Here is a 24,456-nt window from a genome sequence, read left to right as displayed (position 1 = left end):
TTTTAATCAAGCGTCGGAAAAATTTTACAATTCAATTTTCTCAATGATCTTCTTTTGCTGCCGGTCGAGTGTAAACTTAAGCAAGCGATCGATTTTTGCGATAAATGAAAATCGGCTTGAGTTTCCCTCAGTGTCCTTTTAAAATGACATCATTATTCATTGAGCTTAGACTCAAGAGCAAGAACAAAACTGCATACACAATAGGTCTGAATTATTCCTCATAAAAATAGTCTATGGACTTTTAATTGACTTCATATATACTCTATTGCCTTCCTGAGGTGTTTGCTCGTGTTTATTCATAGTCTATAATCCGCCTATAGACAGAAGTTAGAAAAAGTGTGGCCATAAATCTATTGATTGTATGCACCCTGTCCATAGCATTTTTAATATATATAGACTAGTCCATAGCATTTGTCTATAGAAAGTCTACAGACTCTATTGACTGAATTCAATGGGTAGTCTATAGACTGTCTAAAGAAATCTTGCTAGGGATAAGCCCAGGAACTTATTTCCGCATTAAAAAAACTTCGTACGTTATAACGACTGACCTGCCGCGGATGGAGGCGAATTTCAGATGCAGCAAGTCGGCAAGCAGACGTCAACAGATGAAGCGACATAACTCTCCGACAGCTGTACGTGACCCCACGAAGCGACCAAGGTACTACACGGTAACCCCCCAAAGCCGGATACGCAAAATCGCCAGGCGCACTACCATCAACTGATCGATTTGAAATGAAATATCCAATGACGAAGTTTGCTGTTGACCTCTCTGCAATTCCAAAAAAAAAAACGTTTTTTTGAGGATATTGTGGCACGAAACATGAAATAGTGACGCAAAAGTGAGTTCTGAATGCGAGGCATTGCTCCTGCTTGAAGGTCAGGTGAGGACCATGTGTATTAAGAGAATTAGTGACAACAGTGCGACGAAAATTGGAGAAACTGGACAAAATTTATCTGCATGTTCGACTAAAAAAGGGTGCGTGCATCGCGCAGGAAATGTACAGCGACACGATCACATAAATGCGCGGTAAAGACTCGATATAATGCGCCAGTCTTCTGGAAAAGCCCTGAACAGGTTTTTTTGTTTGTTTTTTTCGCGTTACCATAATAGTAATAATAATTAAAAAGAAAATAAGGAATGAAATATGTTCGGAAGTTTCCAAAGCGTCAAGGGCGGCCACTGCTTCAGCGAGGTGTCATCGTATCACCTGTTCCTTTTGGCATCGGAAATGGTGATGGATGACGGACTGAATTCAGTTCAAGTAAGATCGACTTTGTCGTTTTGAAATTTGCACAGAAAGTAGCTTTTTTCGCCGCAGCGGATATGAAATATTTTCAAACCACGATGAAAAAAACCTCTGAAGTCAAGCACTGGAGGCAGAAAAGCGAGAAAGTCCTGAAAACGCTACTTGCACCATTGTTTAAGGATCACTGCTCCCGTAGCTAAGAGTATAGTTGCTTAAAATCCGGACACTCCCGCCGAAAGCGTCTTTAGACAGCTCTTTGGTATCTCTGGTTTCTAGCTGCAAGAAGGCTCCCCAGACGTGGTCGGAGGTCCAAGTCAGCTCGGACGATGGGTGGGTTCTTTTCTTTGTTTTCCTCCTCCCTGATTCATTTGAGCATATTCCCAGCCCCTCCTGAAGAGCAGCATGCAAGAAGCTAGTGCACAGCACGACAGACGAACACACACACACACAACGCACAGCGACGAGCGCTGCCTCCCTGGCCCGCAGGGTGCACACTGCACGGGCAGAGCACAGGCAGACGAGACCACGTGACACACCGAGCTTGCAACAGCGAACAGCAGCGCGCGCCGCACGGCAGAACAGGAAAGAGGGAGGGCCGGGAGGAAGGGAGGTTAAGGGTGGCTTAGAAGCCTAATCAAGTAAAGCTTGTTGCTGGGCGAATTGGTGCATAGTTTGTGAAAAAAGTTAGCGCAACACAAGAAACAATCCTAAAAATAATCCTATAAACAAGCCTAAAATGGGCAAAGGAAAGGGGAACAATAGCTCATGTTCGAGTGTGTTGCTCGCACGACTTGCCACTCCTCGGCACATCTTGCGAACTTAGTGATGATGAGACGGCCGGTGAATTGACTACTTCTGACAGATCGAAGTTCCGCGAGTTTTAGCGAAGTTTGCCTATTTCTTCCATTTTTATCTACTTCTCTTAGTTATTTTATATTCTTTTATTTAGTTATTTCCTGATTTCTCGCCTCCTTCGTTTATCTAGTCTTATCTATCTTTCTCTCTCTCCTATTTCTTTCTTTCTTTCATATTTTTTTTCTGTTCCTACCACTCTTTTCTATTTCTTTCAAGTGTTTGAGCCAGTAACGACAAGCCTCTAACCTGGCATCTTAGTTGCATTGCATATGCTGCTCCGACCGCGCGCACTAATAAGCGTTTGCGGCTGTCGACTACGACAGCAGTGTTTAGGAGAACAAATGGCAAACAGCGTCCGCGAAGTTATCTGCAAAACCAGAAAAGCGCTGCGCGGTGCACGAAATATCCAATGTTGCGACAGCCCACGCAACAATTTTTGTGAGGGTGTGTTGCTGGGCAAGTTGGTTTGACGAGACGAGAGCGTCCTGTATGTCCCGTCTTTCCTTCGTCTCTCGTCTGTCAGCGCTGCATGTTCAGGGTTTTTGTGGCGAAACTTAACTTTTCAGGCGCGCTGAAGACTTGGTATACACGTTTATAGAACTTTACCTGCATTGCACAAAATCTGATTTTTGTGTGCACGACTGCGCGAAAAAATTCTACTCTTAAAAAATCATCGCGATGATTTCACTGCCGCAATCTAAATTATTTACCCGCGACATTCTGCGATTACTTCCTTTATTCAACATCTCTGGTAGGCACAAACGCGTGTTCTTCACTTCTGTGAACACGCTGAATGCTAAAGGCTGCGCTGCAAGGCGCAACAAAAAAGGCATACAAACAACGAAATATCGAGCTTTGAATACGAACATTCTTCTCGTTGAATGACCTTCAAAGGCATCGCTAGCCGCCAGCTTAAAAAGAAGAAGACGCATCGTGGAACCGTGAAAATGCCGGCGTTTTCTCTAATGAAAATCCCGGAAACAATTAAAGCTGTCTGTTGTGTGGTAGCGATAGGGGGGAAAGACACGCCCCTGTCCTGCGATGACAGGTGCTGCGATGACAACTGCCACCTGCCACGGTGGTCAGTTTCCTCACAGTCAGGTGGGCAGGTTACGATAACGCCACAAGGTCACGTGACCGAGGTGACACACTTAGGTTGCTTCCGCGGGGATTTTCCACTCCCAGCGCCGAAGATGACAACGACAATAGACACCTTTAGCTAACCGTGTACCGTGTTGGCGTTACCGGTACCGGAGTACCGGGAGCCCGCGCGCAGCCAATGAGCATGCGCAAATCTCCTAGACGTCGCCAGATGGCGCCACATACCCGGCAGCTGCGCGCGCGCCTGCAGCTTTGGGACCAATCAGCGCGTGCTCACCGGCGGTGGGAGGGCTCCCGGTACTCCGGTAACGGTAACACGGTGCACGGTAGGCTAAAGGTGTCTATTGACGCCGGATTTTCGATAAAACGGTAGCCTTAACGCTATTGTGTTAATATACAGGCGTCTCGTAAGTGTTCCGTAGTCATTTGCGAAAAAGATAGCTCATGACTAACGAGAAGTTGGCGAATTTGTAGAATGCGTGACCACTGTGGAAGTCGGGAACTAAATCAAGCAGCGATCGGGAGAATCTCGGAGTTATTATTAACACGGTGCCTAATATTAAGCATTCGAACGTAATGCAGGTGTTTTCGGCAGTATGTACTAATAAGGTAAAATGCGGCAGTCTTCCTCAATTTCTCTGTGGCTGTGAACTTCAGTGTGGCCTTACACTTCCGTATACGGCCGATGGGGAGCTTATGTTAGGGGTTTATAAGTATAATCAACGACTATGCGGGCAGTTGCGTAACTGAGCTTTAGTGTCGCCGAGCACTTACTAAGAAAGCGTTCTCCGAGCGAAACATGCAAGTAGATAGCTTGTAAGCATACGTACCCGTATACATTTTTCCGTTTTTCTGCAGACAAGTTTCACTAAACTAAATACACTTAAATTCTAGAAGTTAGCGTCGGAACAATATGACATCTCCGCTACTGCGAGGCATTACTCACATATTCTAGGGATGGAAACAAAAAGTAAATGCGTGATGGGGTTGAAGGGTAAGTGGAGGAGGCGCAGTGGGATTGGGTTGGAGAGATGGGGGTGAGGACACGTGGCAGGTGTGTGACTGCGGCGTGCGGCGCGACCGCTGGAGGGATGCAGCATCAGCAGCAGCAGGGTGAGATACTAACGAATCCCTTGAGGATTTGCAAGGTGCTCTGGGGAGGCCGACCCCGGTCCAGCGGAACCCGAGACTGCTTGCGCTGCGAGACAGGCGCCGCGTCGCCATCAGCACACGTGCGCGGACACTGTACAAAGCTCCCTGCTCTACCAGTTCCGCTCTTCCACTCTCTTTCCTTGCTTCCTTTCTTAATTTTCTTTAATTTCACTTTTTTTTTTGCATGCCTGTTCTCCCACTGCAAGAACAACAGAAGGTTATTGCAAACCCAATCCCAGCACACTCAGGCAGCGGGCCGCTTCCTGACGCGTGCCATACTTGGAAGAACAAATGCGTTAGGCAACAGCGTCGTATCATACTGCCATGTCGTTGTGAAAACAAAGGCCTGTATTGTAAGATAGTTTTCATACCGATTCACCGGAGGCCAACCGGGATTCATTTTAATGACTTTCACGGAACGCCCCACAGCGGGAAGCCTGGCGCCGCTATCGCTCAGCCACCCAAGGAGTGGTACAAAGTGGATGAATCTTGAAGTTCGCTTCGAACATTTTTGCCTTCTTGTCTGCTTCTAATAGGTTTTCTTATCTTGCGATGTAGCACTCGTTTTCGACGAATTCTTCCGGAAGTTGAAGGCGCCATCAACACTCTGTTTTAAACAACTATCTATTTGTTAAACCGTTTACATGCTGTGCCTCACCGGAAATTATCACTGATTCTACACACGTTCCTGTGTTTAGGTAATGTTTCAGCAGCGCTACTAACCGGAGCAGCTTCTTCGTTGCTCTCGAGCAGAAAGTCACCTTGAATGCATTTGAAAGCTATAAAGTAATACCTTGTGGAGAGTAAAGTAACTCAGCGGCCGGTAATACATATCTTATGCTGACAAGCTTTCCCCGAAAGGTCTAGAATATGAAGTCGTAAGAAGCCTCAAATCCAACTATGTTAAGGTCCGTGTGGAACTGTGGCTATGAACCCGAGGCCAGAAAAGTTATTTGCTGTCAAGATGTATATACTAGGGAACTTATAGCCCAATTAAGAGTCTTATTAGAGCGAAAAACCCTGCTCTCCGCATTCAAAGCTCAATATCAAAACGCTTCACAATGACTTTCAACTAGCCGATATAGTGCTCGCAAATGAGGACCATGAGAAAAAAAAACTGAGAATAAAATTCAAATGCGCGGAAGTGTTGTTGGCAGGAACTTTCAAGCCATGTAGATTAGGTTACCGATATCCTTCCAAATAAAGTACGCAATAATTGTGCCGCACACTACGAGATGAACTTGGGAGGATAACAAAAAAGAAAACGAATTGGATTAAGGAGAGCGACAGCACATATGTAAAGGAAGGTGACAGGGGAAACATCAAGTGAGAGCAAGAGAGCAGGGCTGATTAGATTAGAAACTCGAGTCAGTGATATTCTAGCGAAAATTAAGAAGAGGATATGGACAGAGCATGAACCTAGTAGTCTGTTAATATGACAAAGTGGATTGTGAGCAAAGAGAAACGTAGCTCGCCACAGTAAAGCGTCAAGTAGGAAGAAATAAAGATATTCGCTGAGATATGGTAGACAAAATAGAGAGGCATTTCTCCTCCAGTAGGTGCGCCAGGGCTGAAAATAATAATGGTAACTTCCCTCGATTCCCAAGGTGGTGGCTCCAGCAAATAGTAGCGCCAGGTTTCCCTCTAGTGTCGTTAGCCTGAGGCTCTATGCTGCCACAATCACGCGGATGCAAGTGTCACGAAATCATGAAAGTTTATAACGTGTACAGTGCCGATCACACTTAACTAAAACGCTTGAGCGCATGTTTTTGCCCATCATGCGGCGCCAGCTGTGTCTCTAGCCCCCTGTGGACAGCGAAACAACACAGGGGGCTAGAAACATGACAATGTAATAGTCCGCCAGACACCTGCACACGAATTGAGCGAGCCGCAGAACCATGCGCTCGAGTGTGCCCGCTAAATGTGGCCGGGTACAAGGACTGGAATGACTTCAGTACTCAGGTTTATTCTTTCTCGTTTACTTCAGCAAGCTCCGTTCCTACCAACACAATGGCATCTTCTTAGCACACTAAGAATGACAAGAACACTTGCACCATCATTATTCAATGAACATTTCGCCTTCTCTGAGAGGTTTCCAGAGTGGCAACCACAAGCTTTGGAAAATGGCGCCTCATAGGTCCCGTCATACGGCTTTTTGTTCGCAGCGAAGTGCACAAATCACTACTGTTGACAATTCTAAGCCAACAAATACAACTAGCTCAGGAAACATCAATGCAAGAGCTCAAGCTGCAGAGGCTACACTAATATGCCATCCCAATTTTCTCAGTCAGTATTACTTTCGGGGAACCGCAAGCCGCGATGACGGATGAACACGAGGTTTTCTTGAGACAACCGTAGCAATATTCAAAGAGCACGTAAGTTACTTGTTTTTCTTTCTCCCTCTCACCATCTTCTCAACAGCACAGAAGTATCTGTACCACTCTGCCTTGAAGGCCTTCAGCGTTTGAGCGAACTCTGAGGAGCAAGTACTTTCAACTTCCTATACTTTGAAGTATCTCCATAGGAGAGTGCATTGACACTAATTTAGAGCCATTTAATATCACTTTCCACGTAAGTAATTAACGTGTCTTTGTACAGAACTGCAAAAGCCGAATTGAGCTATGCGCCATGATGATGGCCTTAGCGCATGTCATGAGGAACGTGCACACTGATCCGCTTGCTTCCTACTACAATCTGGCAAAAATACTCCCAGTAACAGCGGCACATCTATAAAGCGCAAAAGGCGAATTCATCATACAAACCTCTTTAAGCGCCACCAAGTGTGCACTACAAAATGCGTCAGCGCCGGAATCCAATCATCGTCACTTTCACGCCATGCTAATGACGGACCCAGTTTTCTCAATTCATATATTTATTATGTGTATGGGGCAAGTAACAGTATATACAACCATAAAAATGAGCAGTTCCGTCGATGCGGCTGCAGCCTCAAAAATTATTTAACGATTTATATCTGCTTCTAGGAGATGACCTAGTTTTCCACTGAACATGACAGTGGAACCTGCCCTGACAATAGTTTTTTTCAAAAATAAATTCGGCCATCTCTTTTAGAACGTGTTCTAAAATGCAAGCGACATCGAAAAAAAAATATCTGTAAGGTGGTAGCAGTTTGTTTTCATTTCTCTGTCACCACAAAAAAAAAAAAAAAATAGGATACTTCAGTAGAAAGCTATAAACCAAGCAGTATGTGCGGCAGGGAAACTCAGGATTTTGGTTCTGCCGATAAAATTCCTTCGCCATCCGAAAGCACCGCACACAGCAGTTACGAAAAGAAAGAGGAACGACCATTACTCTGAGTCGCAAGTACGATGGAGGCTGGTAACCGCTGAAAAAGAAACACCGTTACACACAAGAGCATTTCACAAAACACCAGAGATGAAACAACGCTGCCCGTGGAAAGTGCTGCGCCCTGTATATGACCATCCAGCCCGCGGCACGGTTGGTCCGTCTGAAGCCCACTGTGAACTTATCTAGATTTGCATGCACCATGCGTGACCCTTCTCAGGTGGATCGCGGCCTGGTTCCTGTTCCCGTATAAACGTGGTCCCACGTTGCCGCCTTTCTTTTTGTGCGCGTGGCACGGATTCACGAAGTTGGAATCCGTTCCTTGGTGCGCGGGACCGCACTTAAATCAAGGCGCTAAACCTGACCCAGAAAAGGTCGATACAAGATCACTGCCGAAAAGTGGGCCCCGGTTCGTGTGCATCAGATACGGGCAGCACAAGAACACAGCGCTTGAGGAAAAGCTTTCTACCATATTGGCTTAGTGCAAGGCGATGCTCTCGTGGAGTTCTTGGCGCCACCTCGCGAACGCGAGCCGAACCGGAGCGAATATTGATCGATTCAGTTTATCCGAGGTGCGTTCGAAAGTGCATGATTTGCTGTGTAGACGGCGCCACCAGTCAACGTTTTTTGTTTTACTTTAGCAGCTTCTTTCTACGTTTGTACAGCCACATTACTGCATATATTTATGCTAAGAACATGGTATTAAGGAAGTTGTTAGCACCCAACTGAACAAACGACGCGCAGTATACCAGCTACAAAATAAGTGTCTTCAGTGTGTACTCTTCGCCGCTTTATGACAACATTCGCGCAAAAGCAAACGACACATGCTATCGAGACCAAATACAAATCTATCGGTCATTGCAACTGGAAGTTCTAAATATCATAGCGCGGCCCGTAGTGCTACTAAACGTGTGAATTGCTGCATCACACATCAGAAGCTGCAGAAGCGCCAATAGAACTGATGCTAAATTTCCACCTACTGCAACTTGTCACTGATCGAACTCGTATTCAGGGTACAACAAAAAATACCTTCGACGTCATGCTTCTTAGCAACCTTCCGCTCTTTCTGAATCCCTTAACACGTTAGCCGAGTGGTGCTCCCGATAGCAAATGTTTATTAACATCAGTGAATCAGTGGCAGTGACAATAATAAGAAAAAAGGCAATTCCCTCACTTCACCTATATCGCAATTGGAACCCCCGCTTTCTAACGTTTAAAAACAGAAATATTTAGTAATAACGTTGACGTCAAACCATTCTAGGGGAAACACACATAACTGATGTTACAACTACTACGCTAGGAAAGCTGTTTTATGTAGAAAGGCGCTTAAGGCTCGCTGCAATCAATATTAGGCTTCTCGCCCACAAAACATTAATGAGACCTATTTTAGAATACGCTAACACAATTTGATTCCCGGATACACAAGCTAACACAGCTAAATTTGAATACGTACAAAGAAAAGCAGTGGGTTCATTCCCAGCAACTATCGTCGCCCTGACTCACCGGATTCACATAGCATGCTCTAATCTTGGCACATTATCGCCGAGTGCAAAACAAGTTCGACTAAAATTCCTTCAGTAAATTCTGCATCGTCAGTACAAAATTGGTATCATCCAGTACAGTTCGTATTCGCAATCTATGTTAACATGACACAAACATGAGAATGCGTTAACCGAGTAATCGTTTTCTAAAGACACATTCAGGTACTCATCCTTTCCTCGGGTAATCAGATTACTGAATAAATTAAACTCGTCGATAACAAAGATAAATTCATTATCCCAGTCTTTTCGACGCCTAGAACTCACCACAAGACATTATTAATGATTCTTATGTTTGTTCCCGGTTTTGTTTTATGTCGCACTGAGAAGAAGAACTGAAATTGCGCACGGATATGTTATTGTGCATAACATTTCCGATACTGCATTTGTCTAAAATGTGCCTGCGCTGTTGTTCAATTTATACTCCTTTGGTTTTTATCGAATTTTTTATACTTTATTGTTTGTATTTGTTCATCGTTTTGCTGTTGCATTTTTGTGTACTATTCGCACGTGTGACATTACGCGAAAAAAAACAAGCCTGTTTTTGCCCGTCTGCTAGGCTATCAGTTGAGCGACAGTATTGTAAATTAATAAATAAAAATATACCACTGCAGCACAGCTTAAATTGTTATTCCGCTTTCTGTGTCTCAACTGTCGCGTTCGCGTTTCATTTATTCCGAATAGTTAGTGCCCATTATAGCGGCAAAAATACTCAGATAGCTCAGAATTTGTTGGTTGAGCTTGCAAGGAAACAATTGCGCGAGTACTGAAGCGGAGCTCGGATGTGACGATAATACCCCATTGAATACGGTATGTACCTATCCCTTCGCAATTTTTGCCGGCCCACGCTCTACTTCTTCGGCGATATGTGAGGTGATGCTTACTTGACGCTGGAGCCTTCCAGCTCCCCTGCATTCCGGAGGAATAATCACTCGCTACTGAAGCATCTTTCTAATGACATCGGCGCAGTGAAGATGTTATTGGGTGGCTAGATAACGTAGTTTTCCCAAGCACACAGCAGCTACGGTGGCTAGGTGTAGGTGTACCAACCGGCAAGGAAAAAAAAGCGTGGTTCCGCCCGCCTCCACTTCATGACAACAAAACTGGCGCTGCTGTTCTCCGTCCGGCGCTCGGTTGCTGGTAGTCTGCTACTCGACGCGATTGCGTTTTATTTTTTGTTAGGCTGAATTTCAGCTCACAAAGTTACTTTTTGTGCTGACTGTCACTAGATACGCTGGCTGAAACAGAAAACTATTTGGCAACGAAACGCTAAAGCTACGAGACAACAGCCAATTTATTTACGTCTATTTCCGTCAGCTCTAGAGCAGCGCAGTTCGCAACAGGCCCCGTGCTATGTGGTAAAAGTGAAGAAAAGAATCTTATAGATGGCTTAAAACCGTCAAGTAAGAGACCTAAATTTTCGTTGTTTTTGTGCCACCGTGTCCCGAACTGCTTAGGCAATCGAGCTAACGCGAATACGCAGCACTCCGCCTTGTGTGACGTGAACGCCACTTTGAGGAGCAGTTAACCGAACGGGACTACACTTTTAGCGTATGAAAATCATTTTACGCTGTGCAGTGCAAAAGCAGCCGAGAGTGCTAGCGTTTCTTGGGGCCGGTGCTCCCGCTTTCTCAGATGTGGCCGCAAGCCTGCGTAAAACTGGGAAGCCTCCTATTCCTGTCTGCTGCCGTGGATTGCTTTGTGATTGCATGCACCTTCGCTCGCTCGGTCACTGTGACAAAACATGTGAGTTTCCTTGACTTCACCGAGCTCATTCCCGCGGCTCAAGGTAGATCGGATGTGACCAGCCAACAAATCGCGTCAGCAAGCTTCAGTCTACCGCAAGCCTTCATTTCATTCACAGTCAAGTCCCGCCTCACAGAAAGAAAAAGTAAAAGATCTGCGTGCTTAAAGCGCGAAGAAAAAAGCGTACCGCTGAGATGCGCGCGTTTTAATCCTTATATAGACAGGCTTGGGTCATTTATTACCCTATAAAGTGCTGGTAAGCACCAAATGAGTAACATAAATAAGTATTTCTGTTTCTCGCTCACCTCTTTTGCGTCCAATCCCTATAAAAGGGGAAACATCAGCGAAGACAAATCACTCTTGAAAAAGATCGGTCTTCCGATCGAAACGTCGAGTCAAATATATATATATATATATATATATATATATATATATATATATATATCGGCTTCACACAGACACAGCAAAGGCCGGAACAAACGGGTGCGAAACGGGATTTCGCCGGCGGGAGCCACCGCTGCGTCATGAAGAAGGGCGTCCCTCCCCGGGTTGGCACACCTGCTCACCTGGACACCATACAGCAGCATATAACAAGTCGAAATAGGGTACCTCTTAATCTCGGGTGCAAACTAACCTACGAGTACGTACCCGCTCTCAAATTCGATTTATTTACGAAACTGCGCACGTGTTCTGATCATATCAGATCAAAGAGAACATCGTCCATGCGCACCGAAACCGACTTTCACTCATTCCCTGGAACGCGCCTTCAGATATTCACAGCAGAAAAAAACCGACAAAAAACGGCCAGTGTGATCACAAAGCAATGTGATTTTGGCTGTGCACACTGCGAGCGAAAAGGTTGAGCTTGGTTAACGACCACTACATTTTACAATGAGTCCCTTCTACGGTAGTCTTCATTTTTGTTCAGTAGAACCGCTTCGATACTATAACCAGGAATAAGCTATCATTTCTGCAGACTCTGTTTTTAGGTTAGGAAAAGAAACTTCATAGCAGGAGCCGAGAATCTGTCACCTTTTTCCTCTACCCTGATAGCGGCAAGTGTCACACTGAGGTCCATTTGCTCGGTCAGCTGACATGCTGCTGTTTGGCTCAATTAAAATGCGCAGAACTCTTCTTTTTAAGTCTTCGGTCGTGACAGAAGCGGAGCGGAAAAGATATGTTCCAAAGAAGTAGGTGTACTAATTAACAATGATATAGATTTAATTACGCTCGAATCTGAGGGGAACTGAAAATTTCACCATGCCTTCAAATGGCCGATAGTAGCAAAGCTCGCTCTCATTTAAGATCTGTTTCAACTTGTGCAAGACAGTTTATCGGGAACGGGTTGCAGCCCAAGTGCTCTACATAGCCTCTTACCCCGCGCCTAAGAGACTTATGAAGCGATAAATGTAAAGTTATAACTTGAAAAACACATATTGCTGTTCCTGTAATATCGACATAGTGGAAACTGTTTTATAGTGCGCGTAGCAGCGACGAAAAAAATGTTTGAGCCTGATGCGTTACGACCAGAGGCACTATCGGAAAACTGATAGCAGAAGACATCGAGCAGTCAGCAGCGCCATCCTGTGAAGTTATATTTAACCAAATCCTGTCCAAAGTGTTACTGTACCTAATATGCGACTGTTTTAGTGAAAAGAAACGAAGAAAGGACTATTCGGATGATATAGTGGCCCCTATGTATGTACCGAGTGACATAGAATGCGGTATCAAAACTAAAATGGTACACTCATAGCTTCTTCCTTTCTTCTTATAGGTTTCGACAGTTGTAACCTTGTCTTTGTGAAATCTCTTTACACAACTTCCTGCAAAGAACAGTTTCCTTTGTGTCTGCAATGCATCTTTGCACAGCGCAGTAAGGTTCCAAAAAATTTAAAATTTTTCGCTGTGACGCGCTCTCAACCGCTCAATTTCCTTGCATCTGAACGAGCCTTCAGGAAAATTAGTGATCGGCGTACAGTAGTGGACGGTACAGCGTAGATGCTATTACGACAAAACAGTCAAACCCCATTAAGGTGTGCGCATGTGCAGTTCTTTGCTGATACTTCACTCTGATGTAAACGGTAACACTACTACCACGAGCCAGCCTTTAATGCTCTCCTTCATTGCCAGCGAACCTGCAGCGTACGCAAGTCTGTGCAACTATAATCTGACGCTGTACAAAAGGAGCACGAGGGAATGGCAACAGGCATTTAACTGCAACAGCACAGCGCACGTAGCAAGAGACACGGTTTGTAACCCTTAGATATTACATACTTTTAGCAGCGCGCCCGCAGCAACGCTACCACTTAGCGCGTACCGCGCCCCGCCTTACGCACATGCTGATTGGTCCAGACTCGGCAGGCTTGCGCGCTGTTGACAGGAAAGTGACATCTGGCACACTCGGGGCAACCTGCTCATGCGCAGTGGCAGGGAGCGGCACGCGGTAGGCACTATGGCAAAAGTTTCTATTCATAGCATACCGCGATTCGCGATCCGCTACCGTGATTCGCTTCTGCTCACAGCCAGTGGGCACGCGCTGATTGGTCCCGACACGGTAAGCATATCCCTCAAGGCGATCTACGCTAGTGCAGTGGCACCCCGCGGGAGCGGATCACGGTAATGGACAGCGGGTTGGGCTATGCTGTAACTCTGAGTTAGGTACTTTTAGCATAGCGCGTACTGCTACCTCTTACCGTGTACCGCGAGCCACGACAACGCATGTGCAGATCATCAGGCCGGCACCAGATGGCGCCACGTACCCGTAAAAAGCGTGGCAGGGCCTTGCGCGGGCCTGAAGCTACATATTAGCTTGTCTCAGTGCTTCACTCAGCACAGACGAGACAGATTTCTGGCGTCTTGAACAAATGTCCAAGTCATGCCATTAAGAAAGGGACACTGGGGACAGATTGAAGTTAGCCTGCATCATGGCCTGCATCGATAGATTACCATGTCCTAATGAAAAAGAAGCTACTTAAACCAGAAACGGGGCTTTACTAATATACGAAGCAGAAAAATAAATGAAATGCGGGTTGCGGAAACCTTGGCCATTTTCGCATGCGAAGGCGGTGCGTCAGCACAGTTTTTCACGTATCCCTCAGTGTAGGCTGCCCCGCCATTAATTTCTGAACACTGATCACGGAGTCCTTTTCAGTCTAGATGTCAAAAAATCACTTTTGATGTTCAAAAAATTTTTAATGTACAATAAATGTGCCTTATACTGTCGGACAAATATGCACACAGACAGAAAGACCCATATAATTTATTCTTATTAAGAACAAAAATTTAATGAAATGGTCCTCAGTACACCAGTAATTTGCACTGTGGACACGTCGTCCGATGACGTTCAAGCTGCTGAGCCTTCAACTTTTTCCAACCGCGGCCACTGCATCGTTCCGTGCAGACATGCTCAAATGGCAGCTGAGCTGCAGAACATTCGCAACGCGTAGGCACACTAAATCGTATTCCGAAAGTGGGTTATTCTAAAAATTTACCCTCAGGACTGAGAATGAAATGTGGCCGAAAGGCCGCTACATTCACGAGAAGGGCAACGTTTCTGACGTTTTCCTTGGGTACTCAAAATACTCCAACGCAAGGAAGACCGACACTAAGTGAGCAGAGTTGCACGAGAATCATGCGAATACTTTTTCTGGAGACGACGAACCAATTACGCCAAGCGGTTATAGAACTTTTGAGACACCTCAAGACACTTACGCAAATAGCGATACGGGGCGCTGGTCAGAAAAACTGTGGGTGTACTCGCGGTGCGAGTCCACAAAGCTGCCTGTTGGGTGTGCCGGCGTAATCATACGGGCAGTGAATATACAAAGCAGAGGACGGAGTTTTCTCGTTGTCGATGATTACGCAGCACAATACCACGTCTGCATACCTGCACTAGCTATTTCTAGTCGATTAAGGGTGTTGCGCAACAGCGCTCTTCATATTGACTCTTTGACTAATTTCTATTCTTCTCTCTTTCCGCTACTTCTTTTTTTTTTTACACGGAGCTCAGAGAAAAGCAGCCGCCGGGATAAGAAGTGGCTCAACTTCTCCACGAAACGCTTAAAAACAAGTACAACATAGTCGGCCCAAACCTACTCTTTCTAGAGGCTCCCTCAATCCTCGGCACCAGATGTATACAGATAGGCCATATCAATCGCTGCAAGAAAATCTGCGTTCAGCACAAAGAAAAAAAAGGCCACCACCGTCTGGAAGACATTGAAGTAACGAGCGTTAGCTACCGAAACTGTGCCGCCATTTCGTCCCCTGACGTCATACTCACATAGTTCCACCTCTCTACCCCATAATGGTCCATGACGTCATTATTGGCACGCGACAGGCGGTTGTTTCTACAATGCTATTGTAGATGGCACTACAAGTCTCAATGCGAGATGTGCTGTTTTCTAGTTGCTGCCACAGATGGCGCTGTGATCTCAAGGTGGTAGCAGACCTTACGAAATCTCGAAACGTTATGAGTAAGAGCTAACACTCTTAAAACCTAATTGAAAGAGGCATGCCATATATAAAGGCAGAATGGAGGTATTGTTGGTGAGTGCAAACGGCTTAAAAGTAGAGGAAACATGAAACAGCAAGCTGAAATTTAAAGAAGATAGACGCTACTTAGGCGCCAGCAGCTAGCTGCCCTGTGTTGCATCACTTCATTATTATATTTTTTTTTTGCACCACTACTGAATAACGGTCTTGGTAAACCTACATGAATGTAAAGCGCTAAACGCAGGAACTTTTTTGGCTAAGCTCTCAGCTTTACGTTTTCATCTTTTATTCCCAAAAGTTGTCGAATTTTTCAACTCCTGTTGTAACAAGACCAAAATAAAACGTTTCTTTCGGCAGTACACAACCACAGACTAGCGCTCTTTTGATGCACAGATATTCAATAGTAATGCATAGTGCTGAGAAAGTCGGCAGCCGATACATCTGTTTGCCTGTAAGGAAGGCAGATAAAATTGTTTACGTCTATTGCACCTTCAGTTCTGTCTTTCGGCTTTCGATGGGAGGCAGATCGTCCTGATTGTTCGGCATTCAAGTGGCCCGAACGAATGCTGATGAATCCAGGACGCTCAAAGGATTGTGTAAACGCTTTCACTTGTGTTCACTGCCTGTTACGCAGTACGTTCTCTTTTAAGCGCGTCTGGAACGACCTCGAAAGAAGCTGTCAAAAAGGGGGCATTGAATTGTCACATGCCCCACAGCTCGCTTAGGTAATAGTTAGTCTGCGTCTTCGTAGTGCGCGGTTTACTCGACGTAGCACATTGTCGAATTCTACTAAAAGAAGGCAATAAAATTTGAAAACACTGCAGTGCCATCGCCTCTAGCCTCCTGAATTAATTATAACCGCGCTAGGCTTAGTGTCATTTTCAGTCTGCCATCAACAGAACTACGAGGCATCGTTGCCTACGTAACTGCCAATGTAATGACGTACGGTGCGCCTACGAAAACCGCGAAGGTACAAAAGAAGCTAAAGTGAGCCTCCAAGCAGTCCGCTCGTCAGTTGCGCAAGTGAGGCGGCCGTCGCACACCTGCGGCTGAGAGAGAGAGATAGGCAGTCAGTGTACGTGCTCCTCAAGGCAAGCCGCGCTCAGATCGTCCATACGTGTGTCACGCGAATTCGCTTGTTCCCGGCGCGATTAGTTCCGTTCTGCTATCGTCATTATTCGATTTCTTTTTTTTTTCTTCGATATACGGGCAGCCTGATCGCTTAACGGAGGTTTCCCAGCAATTGCAGGCTGTGCGCCCTATGGGGACAGGACCTACCCACGGGAAAGCGAGGAGTGGAGCTGAGAGGGAGGGGAACGATATTCTTACACCCACATTCTCTCATGAGGCGTAGGAAGCAAATGGTTCCTCTTCGTTTTTTTTTTCCTATCTTCGTTTCCTTTTTCTTGCGGTGCCGCTACGTTCTCGTCGCAAAGCGAGACTACGAAAGCGAGGAAAAAAAAAAAGAAAGCCTCTCTCCTCGAAAGCGAAGTGAGAGAGCGCAAAGAAAAAAACCAGGTTTGAGGGAAGGAAGGCAATAACGGTGCAGCGTTAAGGGCGATGGATACGGCGTCGCGCGAGGGGCGGCGGCGGTCAGCGCGAAGAGCGACGGCGTATGCCCTCCCCTGCTCTCTCACACCCTACTCGGACTGCGTTCACTCGGATCCGAATCGATATCCGCGCGGCCGCCGGAAATGAGCCTAGGCGAGGGACAAGAAGCGCCCGTATATACGCAAAGAAGAGAACAACATTCTCCGGGTCCTGCCCATCCCGCGACCCTTTTTCTCAGCCGCCCGCAGCCTCTAGTGACGGATCGCCAACTTTGCAAATGACCGCTCGGAAAACGGTCGTTTCACTACCGTCGCCGTTGCCGCCGCCGGATGCGCCGTGTGCAGTAGGCGGAGAAAGGCGGCAGCAGCGGAGTGCGATCCCTGTCCTCCGTCGCCTGGTAAACATCGGGACACCGCCGGGGGCCTCGCGCTATGCTGCAGTGCAAAGATGTGCAACCGCCGTCACCGGAACGATGGAGACGAGGAAGAAGCCCATCATTGTTTTCCTTTTTGCCTTTCACTCTCTGTTCGCCTCCCTTACTGCTTCCTGAACGTCTTGCTGTGTCAAGAGGGGTCAGCGACGGTGAAAGCCTCGCACGTATACTGCAGATCATTTCTTCCCGCATCGCTACGCGCGGAGGGGAAAATCCGATTGATTCTCTGTTCATCTGTGCTGCCCGCTAATGTTATTCCTCTCTCTCTCTCTTTCTTTCTTTGCCGTCTTTACGTCTTCCTATCTCGTTTCTTATCCTTGCACATTTTCTTGCGTCATATATTGTACTTTCATGACTGCTGCAAGTCTACGCGAGTGCTGCCGTGGGGTGTTAACATCTAATGGAAGTACGGCAGAAATCCCTGTGTGGGATGGTAGAAAAAAATGCTGCCCGAAAGAATTTCCTTTCATTTTAGACACTGCAATTCGAATTTGCGAGAGCAGCGGTGAGGGAGCCTCTCGGTGCCCTCCTTCTGTTCGCACGGTCTTGTCGCCCGTGTGAGCCTAGTAACACGACGCGCATATCCGCCCGCATGGTTTCCTTCCTTTTAAAACAAGCTCACGACGACGTGATGGGAAGCGGCGTCGGTAAAAAGAGAAGCACGCAATAAATGACTCACAATGACAGACGTGTGAAAAGAGGCTTTGCGGGCCAAAATGAAGTCGAAGAGGACGGCCGAACCTTTCCTGTGATAGCACATAGGCGGCGGATGACCTCATAATTTATTTCAAAACGTGTATTACATGACCGGTTTGGAAGTGTTGGTTGCGAACTGGCTCATAAGAAGGAAACGTGACAATTTTTCCTCTGCTCTCGTGGTAAATTTGCTGTCTTAAACACATGTTTGGACCGCATAGGAAGTCATTCTTCCTGCGCTTTATAATTGTGAGCAGGGCCTACGAAACGGGCATTTCCTGAACATGACCACACAATTTGCTTTTATTGATTATTGCCTGCTATGTGTCATTTATGCGTTGGTTATATCAGAGGCCTCATTAAATTTGCAGCCGCTATTACAGCTTGCTGCGTATCAAGCGTATTGAAAAGTCTGCTCTACGTATTGAGTTGTACCAACGTCACAGGACCACGGAGAAAGTTTGTGCATTTGTCTAATTAACTTATTGTTACCTGCTTCGATTCGCACTGCGGCAGCTTAGCTTGAATCACCAACATTTTCAAGCAGACTAAGCTTTCTTTATTTTCTGCTGACGAGCGGACTAAGACTGTCGCTTACGGACTCTCGCGGACGAACTTGCTGTAAATAAGTGTCAACTGGACGATGTGGCAGCACCGACGAAGCCCATCCCTGAAGACGGTAGAGGAAAGTTCTTGCAGGAATGCGATGGCTTGCCGAACCTTTCGCGCGTTTGCCAGTAGGCCCTTTGTCTTACCACACAACTTTGAGCTGCTATAAAGCATTAATCACATCCGCACTTGCGGCAACGACCCTGCGTAAAATCACCAAAAGAAAGCGCGCACTGTCTCTAGCTGCTCAGAAGACCAGTTTCTTCATTTAAGTGCGACGTTAAGCGATTTGGTTCATGTCGAGTGCTGGTAAAACAAAGATGAAGACACGGTCGCAAGTAGGACAGACATCACGAACGATGCTTCTGCCTGTTCTGCCTATGACCGCGCATTTGGCGCTCTTTCACCGGACCTGCATATTCGCCAAAGCCGTGCCAAAATGTGGCGACTACCGGACCGCTCTTACCGAGTCCGTGTCCAGGAGGCGAGCCGAGCGCAGGCTGCTGGTCGGCGTGCACGCCACGGTCGTGCTGTCGGGCACAGCGTCAGGCGAGCTTCGCTGGCTTCCCGCAGTGCGCCGCAGCATGGCGTCGTCGGACTGGCAGCATTGTTCTTGCGCGGTGATCGCTTCTTCCTCGTCCCGACCGAGGGACAGACGCGCACGACGCGATACGCGACGGAAGAAGCACAGCTGCTCTCGTGCGCGCGCAAGCGGCTCGGACGCGCCAGTGGCCTGAGCTCCGCTTGTTGTTGTCCACACCCGCTACGTCCATACGCGCTACGCGCAACGTCTTTCAAGCTCTCCGGGTAGCTCGAATAAAATACGACTCAGAGAGGACGCAAATTTTCATCGAACACATTAGCGAAACCGAGGAGGAAAAAACGGACTAAACTGGCAAACAAATAAAAGCAGCCAACAGAAGAAGCAAGAAAGCTCTACGCCATCTCGTGTGTACGAAAAGCACTGTGCACCTTCGGCACTTCGAGCTTTGAATTCTACACCGCTTCAGAATTCAGAGGCCAGAATGATGACAAATAAACTGAAGAATATAACGACCGAATCATCACACTCCACAAGTGCAAGGATTTACATATACGACAGTATTATACAGTGTCACTCCTCCCTAGTTTCGCAGTACTAGTCTTCACTGACAGTCGACGGAAGCCCTTTTCATTATTTTGTGCGATGCGGATAGCCTCAAGGGTCACTGTCTTGCTGTTCTTTCTAAAATAATCGACTCCGTGAATAAAGACGCACAGCCACATGCATTGTAATAACTCACAAACTTCGGTTCTCTTCTCATGTTCCTCCTCCTCTCAGGGCTCTCACCGTCACATTAATCCTTCGTCCCTTTTACTGGCGCTTCATTTAAGGCGACGAATCATGTAGCCACTTGCTTTAGTCTACGGGTTGAACAGTCTCGCAACGCAGTCACTAAGCCGATCGGTTGCCAGGTGCGCTACACGGGCTTCTCGCGATTCGTGACAAGACGGTATTGACGACAGGATCAACCATTACCCATCACAAAAAGAGCCTTACTTACCCGAAACTTCTTTATCACGCGCCTGAAATATCGCTTCACCTCCCCGAAAAGCACATGCGATTTTTCTACGACATAGTTCACCGACAGACCAAGTTCTTTTCAACGTTATTCCTTTTAATGCTAACTGCTAGTGGCTAGGAGCCAGGAACTCAAAGCCTAAGACAAGTGATTGCATGTGCAGCCCACTGACCGGGAGAACCACTTTCTTTCCCTTTTACATTATGCCTAATGACAAACATCTCGAATAAAAAAAAACTTCCAACATTTCCAGTGCACACCGAGTAAAACCGAACTTTGTGTTTCCTTCTTCGCCAGTATGCAGGAAGCAGAGCTGCGGTAGATGCTGTAAGTGATGTGGCCCTGTTTTGACTATCGTCAGATGTCACAATACATACCGTGTGCCTCTAGCACACCAGCACTGTCCCTCTTTGAACACCTTCAGCGTAAAACGCAGTGAAACATCCACGACTCGTCTGAAAAGTCACAGTGCCATAACGTTCAACCGCGTCTAGTTACACGAAAGCGCAGGCACCTGACTAAACCATTGAGCACCATTCCTGGAACCCGCGACAGAATCCTGTGGCGCGCTAAACCCTGCGATGAGAACTGGAGAAGGCGCCTGAAAACCATGCATGAGCAGCGAGTTCGATCCTGACACTCTTGCGTGGTCCAGTCCCGGCAGCCGATGTAACGATATGGGGAAGCCTCTGGTAAGCATACTCGTTCGCGCGATGCGCTTTGTAAACAAATCCCGAAGGTCATACTTAGCTTTCACAACGGTGAGCGCTTTTTCACAAAACAGAGAGCAGAGCCCAGCCACTATCACTGTAAACATAAATTACCCTATAAAGAAGTAAAAAAAAGGAGTAAACTGTCCCCTAGCCCACTCTCTTTTAAGGGCAGGATATGGTGCCCAAGTTCCGGGGAAGATTTCGATCTCTAAATACACGAAATACTTACTGTTGGCAACGGAGGCATATTTCCAATTGAAAAGATAGCAACTTGATTCAGTCAGCAGTGGAAGGTGTCGCGGCACCGTACGTCCTTAGGTTAGCAATTACAGGAGATGGAAACATCGGTTAAGACACTGGTAACTACATTAACTTCGCATGTTTTGAAGAGGGAATTTGTTTCCGCCGCCAACTATACCCTGAGGATTGCGCAACATACTCTGCCCCTATTAGGTAGTGTTCTGTAGAGAATCTTACTCCCTTTTTACTCCGTGTTTCGGTAATTCGTGTTCACAGCAGTCATCAGCCTGACTACGCCCACTGCAGGACAAAGACCTCTCCAATGTCTCTCCAACTAACCCTGCCCTGTGCCAGCTGCGGTCACCCTATCTCCGCAAACTTCTTAATCTCATCCGCCCACCTAACTTTCTGCCGCTCCGTGCTACGCGTGCCCTCTCTTGGAATTCAGTTCCGCTACACATAAGCCTTCGCATTACAAGATCAGCCCTTCTTCCTCTTTCTCCTTCTTTATTTCGACTAGGACGTCATTACCTCGCGCTTGATCCCTGACCCACCCTGCTTTCTTCGTGTCCCTTAACGTTGCACCAATCATTTTCTTTTCCATAGCTCGCTGCCTTGAACTCCTTATTGTTAAACCCTTTCCGTTAGCCTCCACGTTTCCGCCCCACAGGTGTGTACCGGTAAATTACAGCTGTCATATACTTTTCTCTTGAGCGAGATTGGTAAACTGCCATTCATCAAATGAGAGTACCTACCCAATGCTGCCTACACCATCCTTATTCTTCTAATTATTTCCCTTCCGGCGCCTCGCTGCCCAATGTAGATTGCCGTTTCCTTCCGAGACCGTTTAACATCACTTTAGTTTTCTGCATAATAATTTTTAGACCTGCCGTTCTGCTTTGCATGTCTAGGGCATTGATCATGCCTTGGAATTCATATCCTGAGTGATTTAAGCAAGGCGATGTCATCAGCGAATCATATGTTATTGTGGTATTCTCCATTAACTCTTATCCCCAGCTGTTCCTAACCTTTACTATTTACATTTGACTAATGCAAACGGTGAGTCCTTATGCAAGGAGCGTATACACTATTTGACAGTATTTCGAACGGTGTCAGATAATCGAGGTTGTTGAATTCGTAAAGAAATATGGGGCAGGCTCGGTTGATGACCTTCTTGTTAAACAGCAGAATATATGTCGTGGTTCCTATTGAGATACACGTAGCCGTCATTTTCATCAAGACCTAACATTCGGCTTATCCTAGCCAACTTAAAAGATAATCGCAAGTAATATTCCAGTATTCGTCCTATGTGAACTACGTACAAACCCTCGGTGCGCTATGTAATGGCTCGCATGACAGATGTCGACCTGACACTGCGCATCCTGGCATACACAAGTGGGACAAACGAATAACGGTTGTGAGATCAAAACTCCCTGTCACGCAACCTGTAGGATTTAGCAGACATACTGTGCTCGCGTATAAGCCTTTGGGTGCAGCTGTAAGGCACCGGTGTACTATGTACTGCGCCGTGACCGGCAGCACTGCGTTCTGTTAACTTAACCGTAATGCTAACCGTAATGAGTGCATAGGAGCTCATTGCATTACGAACAAGAACGTCGATAGCCGCAAGAAGCCCCGAGAAGCCCTCTACACCGCGAACAGCACAAGAACGCCGCGTTCATAAATTCTCTTTACAGCAAATTGCTCACTCACGTTGCACCTGGTGATATGCAGCTCCTATAACACTCGCGTTTGTGCGTTGTCAAAGTAAGCAGTTCAACTGTGAAAATAACACAAAGAAATAGCTCGCCTTTAACTTGCCACTAAAGTTAGGTGTACGCGTAGTGTGCGGAGGCTAGTGTTGCTATTAATGGGAAGTGCAGGCAATGGACCAATTGAGTACAGTCGCGAGCAAAAAATATTAGCACAGATCACTGGCGATTAGAATTCGTATATCTCACCACGCGGCACTGCGGTACGCAGACCTGCCTAACGGGCCGCTTCCATGTTTGCAGCCTAGGGGGGGACGGCAGGAAGTAAGCTTTATCAAGCGTGCACCGCCTGAGCGTTGAAGTGCCGACCCTACGTGACTGTGCTTGCGGCATTTATTTTGGCTCGGTTATCATGAGCAAAGATTGCTTCTTTTTATTACTGTTTTGTTATGTCCGCGATGGTTTGTGAAAAGGAACTCGCGGGAACAATAGATGATAGCCCTGCTTTTAGCCAGTAATTTTGCAGTTCGTTCCAGTCCACTGAACCCTCCTAATACTGTAGAATGGGAACGGCCCGGCACTCTCGTTATCAGCCTCTTCGCCACCCGCAGCGCCACGCGTTGTCATTCCGGCACTCTGGTGTTCCGTCGTGTGTGCTAATCTTTTTTACCCGCGACTGTACGACCGGAATTCTTTCTTTCAGGGTGACTTTACGACGGCGAGTAAAGGCAAACAGCCGTCATTAGAGTGCTGCTGGCTCCAATAACAAAGCAGTAAATTTGTTGAGAGCGCCGCTATTCCTTTCGTTTTCCTCACGGTTAGGGATGCCTAAATGAAGGAAGTCCCGGAACTGCGGGTCAGGTTCAACACCTGAGCTAGCTTTGAATACAGCTCGGAGAAAAAAGATGCACAAACAAAAACGGAATTTTGGGCTGTGCAATGGTTCTTGTGTTATTTCTGTCGACCGTTTACTAACGACCCGGCATAAAAGATTCCGCACAATTGTTCCGCGCATTTCGCTTGGCGAGTTAAAGATTCCTTTTGGCCGAATATTCTTGTTCAACGTTTACTTTTTGAGCTCCCAAAAAAGGAATACCTCGTAGATTCGCTTTCTCATTTTCTCACTTTTACGTGTCAAGCGTTAGCGCTGACGCAAAGCGGTTAGCGGAGCGCCACTGAAAGCTTAGCCAAGCTGCTGCGTTGAAAGCTCCACAAGAGGTAACCAGTCAAGGCGGCATGTGCATTTCGAAGCACAAGCACGCTACGACGCAAGACACAAGTGCGTTTGTGTTCCGCTGTCAGTTCGAAGTAAGCAGTGATGCCCGGCGGTGACATGCGTGTATGTGAGTGTCACTGTGCTGCAAAAAAAATCTTGAAAATATATCATAAGCACTAAATTATTGCACCTATTTAAACCGATTGCGCAGTTACCGTGAGAACACAAAATAGAAAGTGTGCCTTATAACAGCTGTAGAGTGGCCGTGCAGGCTTTATCTGCTTCATATAG

At 46.6% G+C, this 24,456-nt stretch overlaps 1 protein-coding gene across 4 annotated transcripts in view; it reads right to left on the bottom strand.

Annotated features, from left to right (window-relative positions):
• sei (potassium voltage-gated channel seizure) overlaps window positions 1–24,456 on the bottom strand; it is a 241,461-nt gene that overhangs the window by 85,333 nt on the left and 131,672 nt on the right. For 2 of the 4 annotated variants that reach the window (XM_089544064.1, XM_089544065.1), the window contains exon 6: window positions 4,330–4,401. The exons of the other annotated variants lie outside the window; for them this stretch is intronic. In XM_089544064.1, the coding sequence (XP_089400190.1) occupies window positions 4,330–4,401 (72 nt within the window). The remainder of the gene's footprint in view (window positions 1–4,329; window positions 4,402–24,456) is intronic. 4 annotated transcript variants of the gene reach the window in all.

Source organism: Amblyomma mixtum, chromosome 5 (genome assembly GCF_055824585.1).
Source record: "Amblyomma mixtum isolate Tamu chromosome 5, ASM5582458v1, whole genome shotgun sequence".
Taxonomy (NCBI): Eukaryota; Metazoa; Arthropoda; class Arachnida; order Ixodida; family Ixodidae; genus Amblyomma; species Amblyomma mixtum.
The sequence above is the reverse complement of the archived record's forward strand: the minus strand, read 5'-3'. Positions and strand labels throughout refer to the sequence as shown.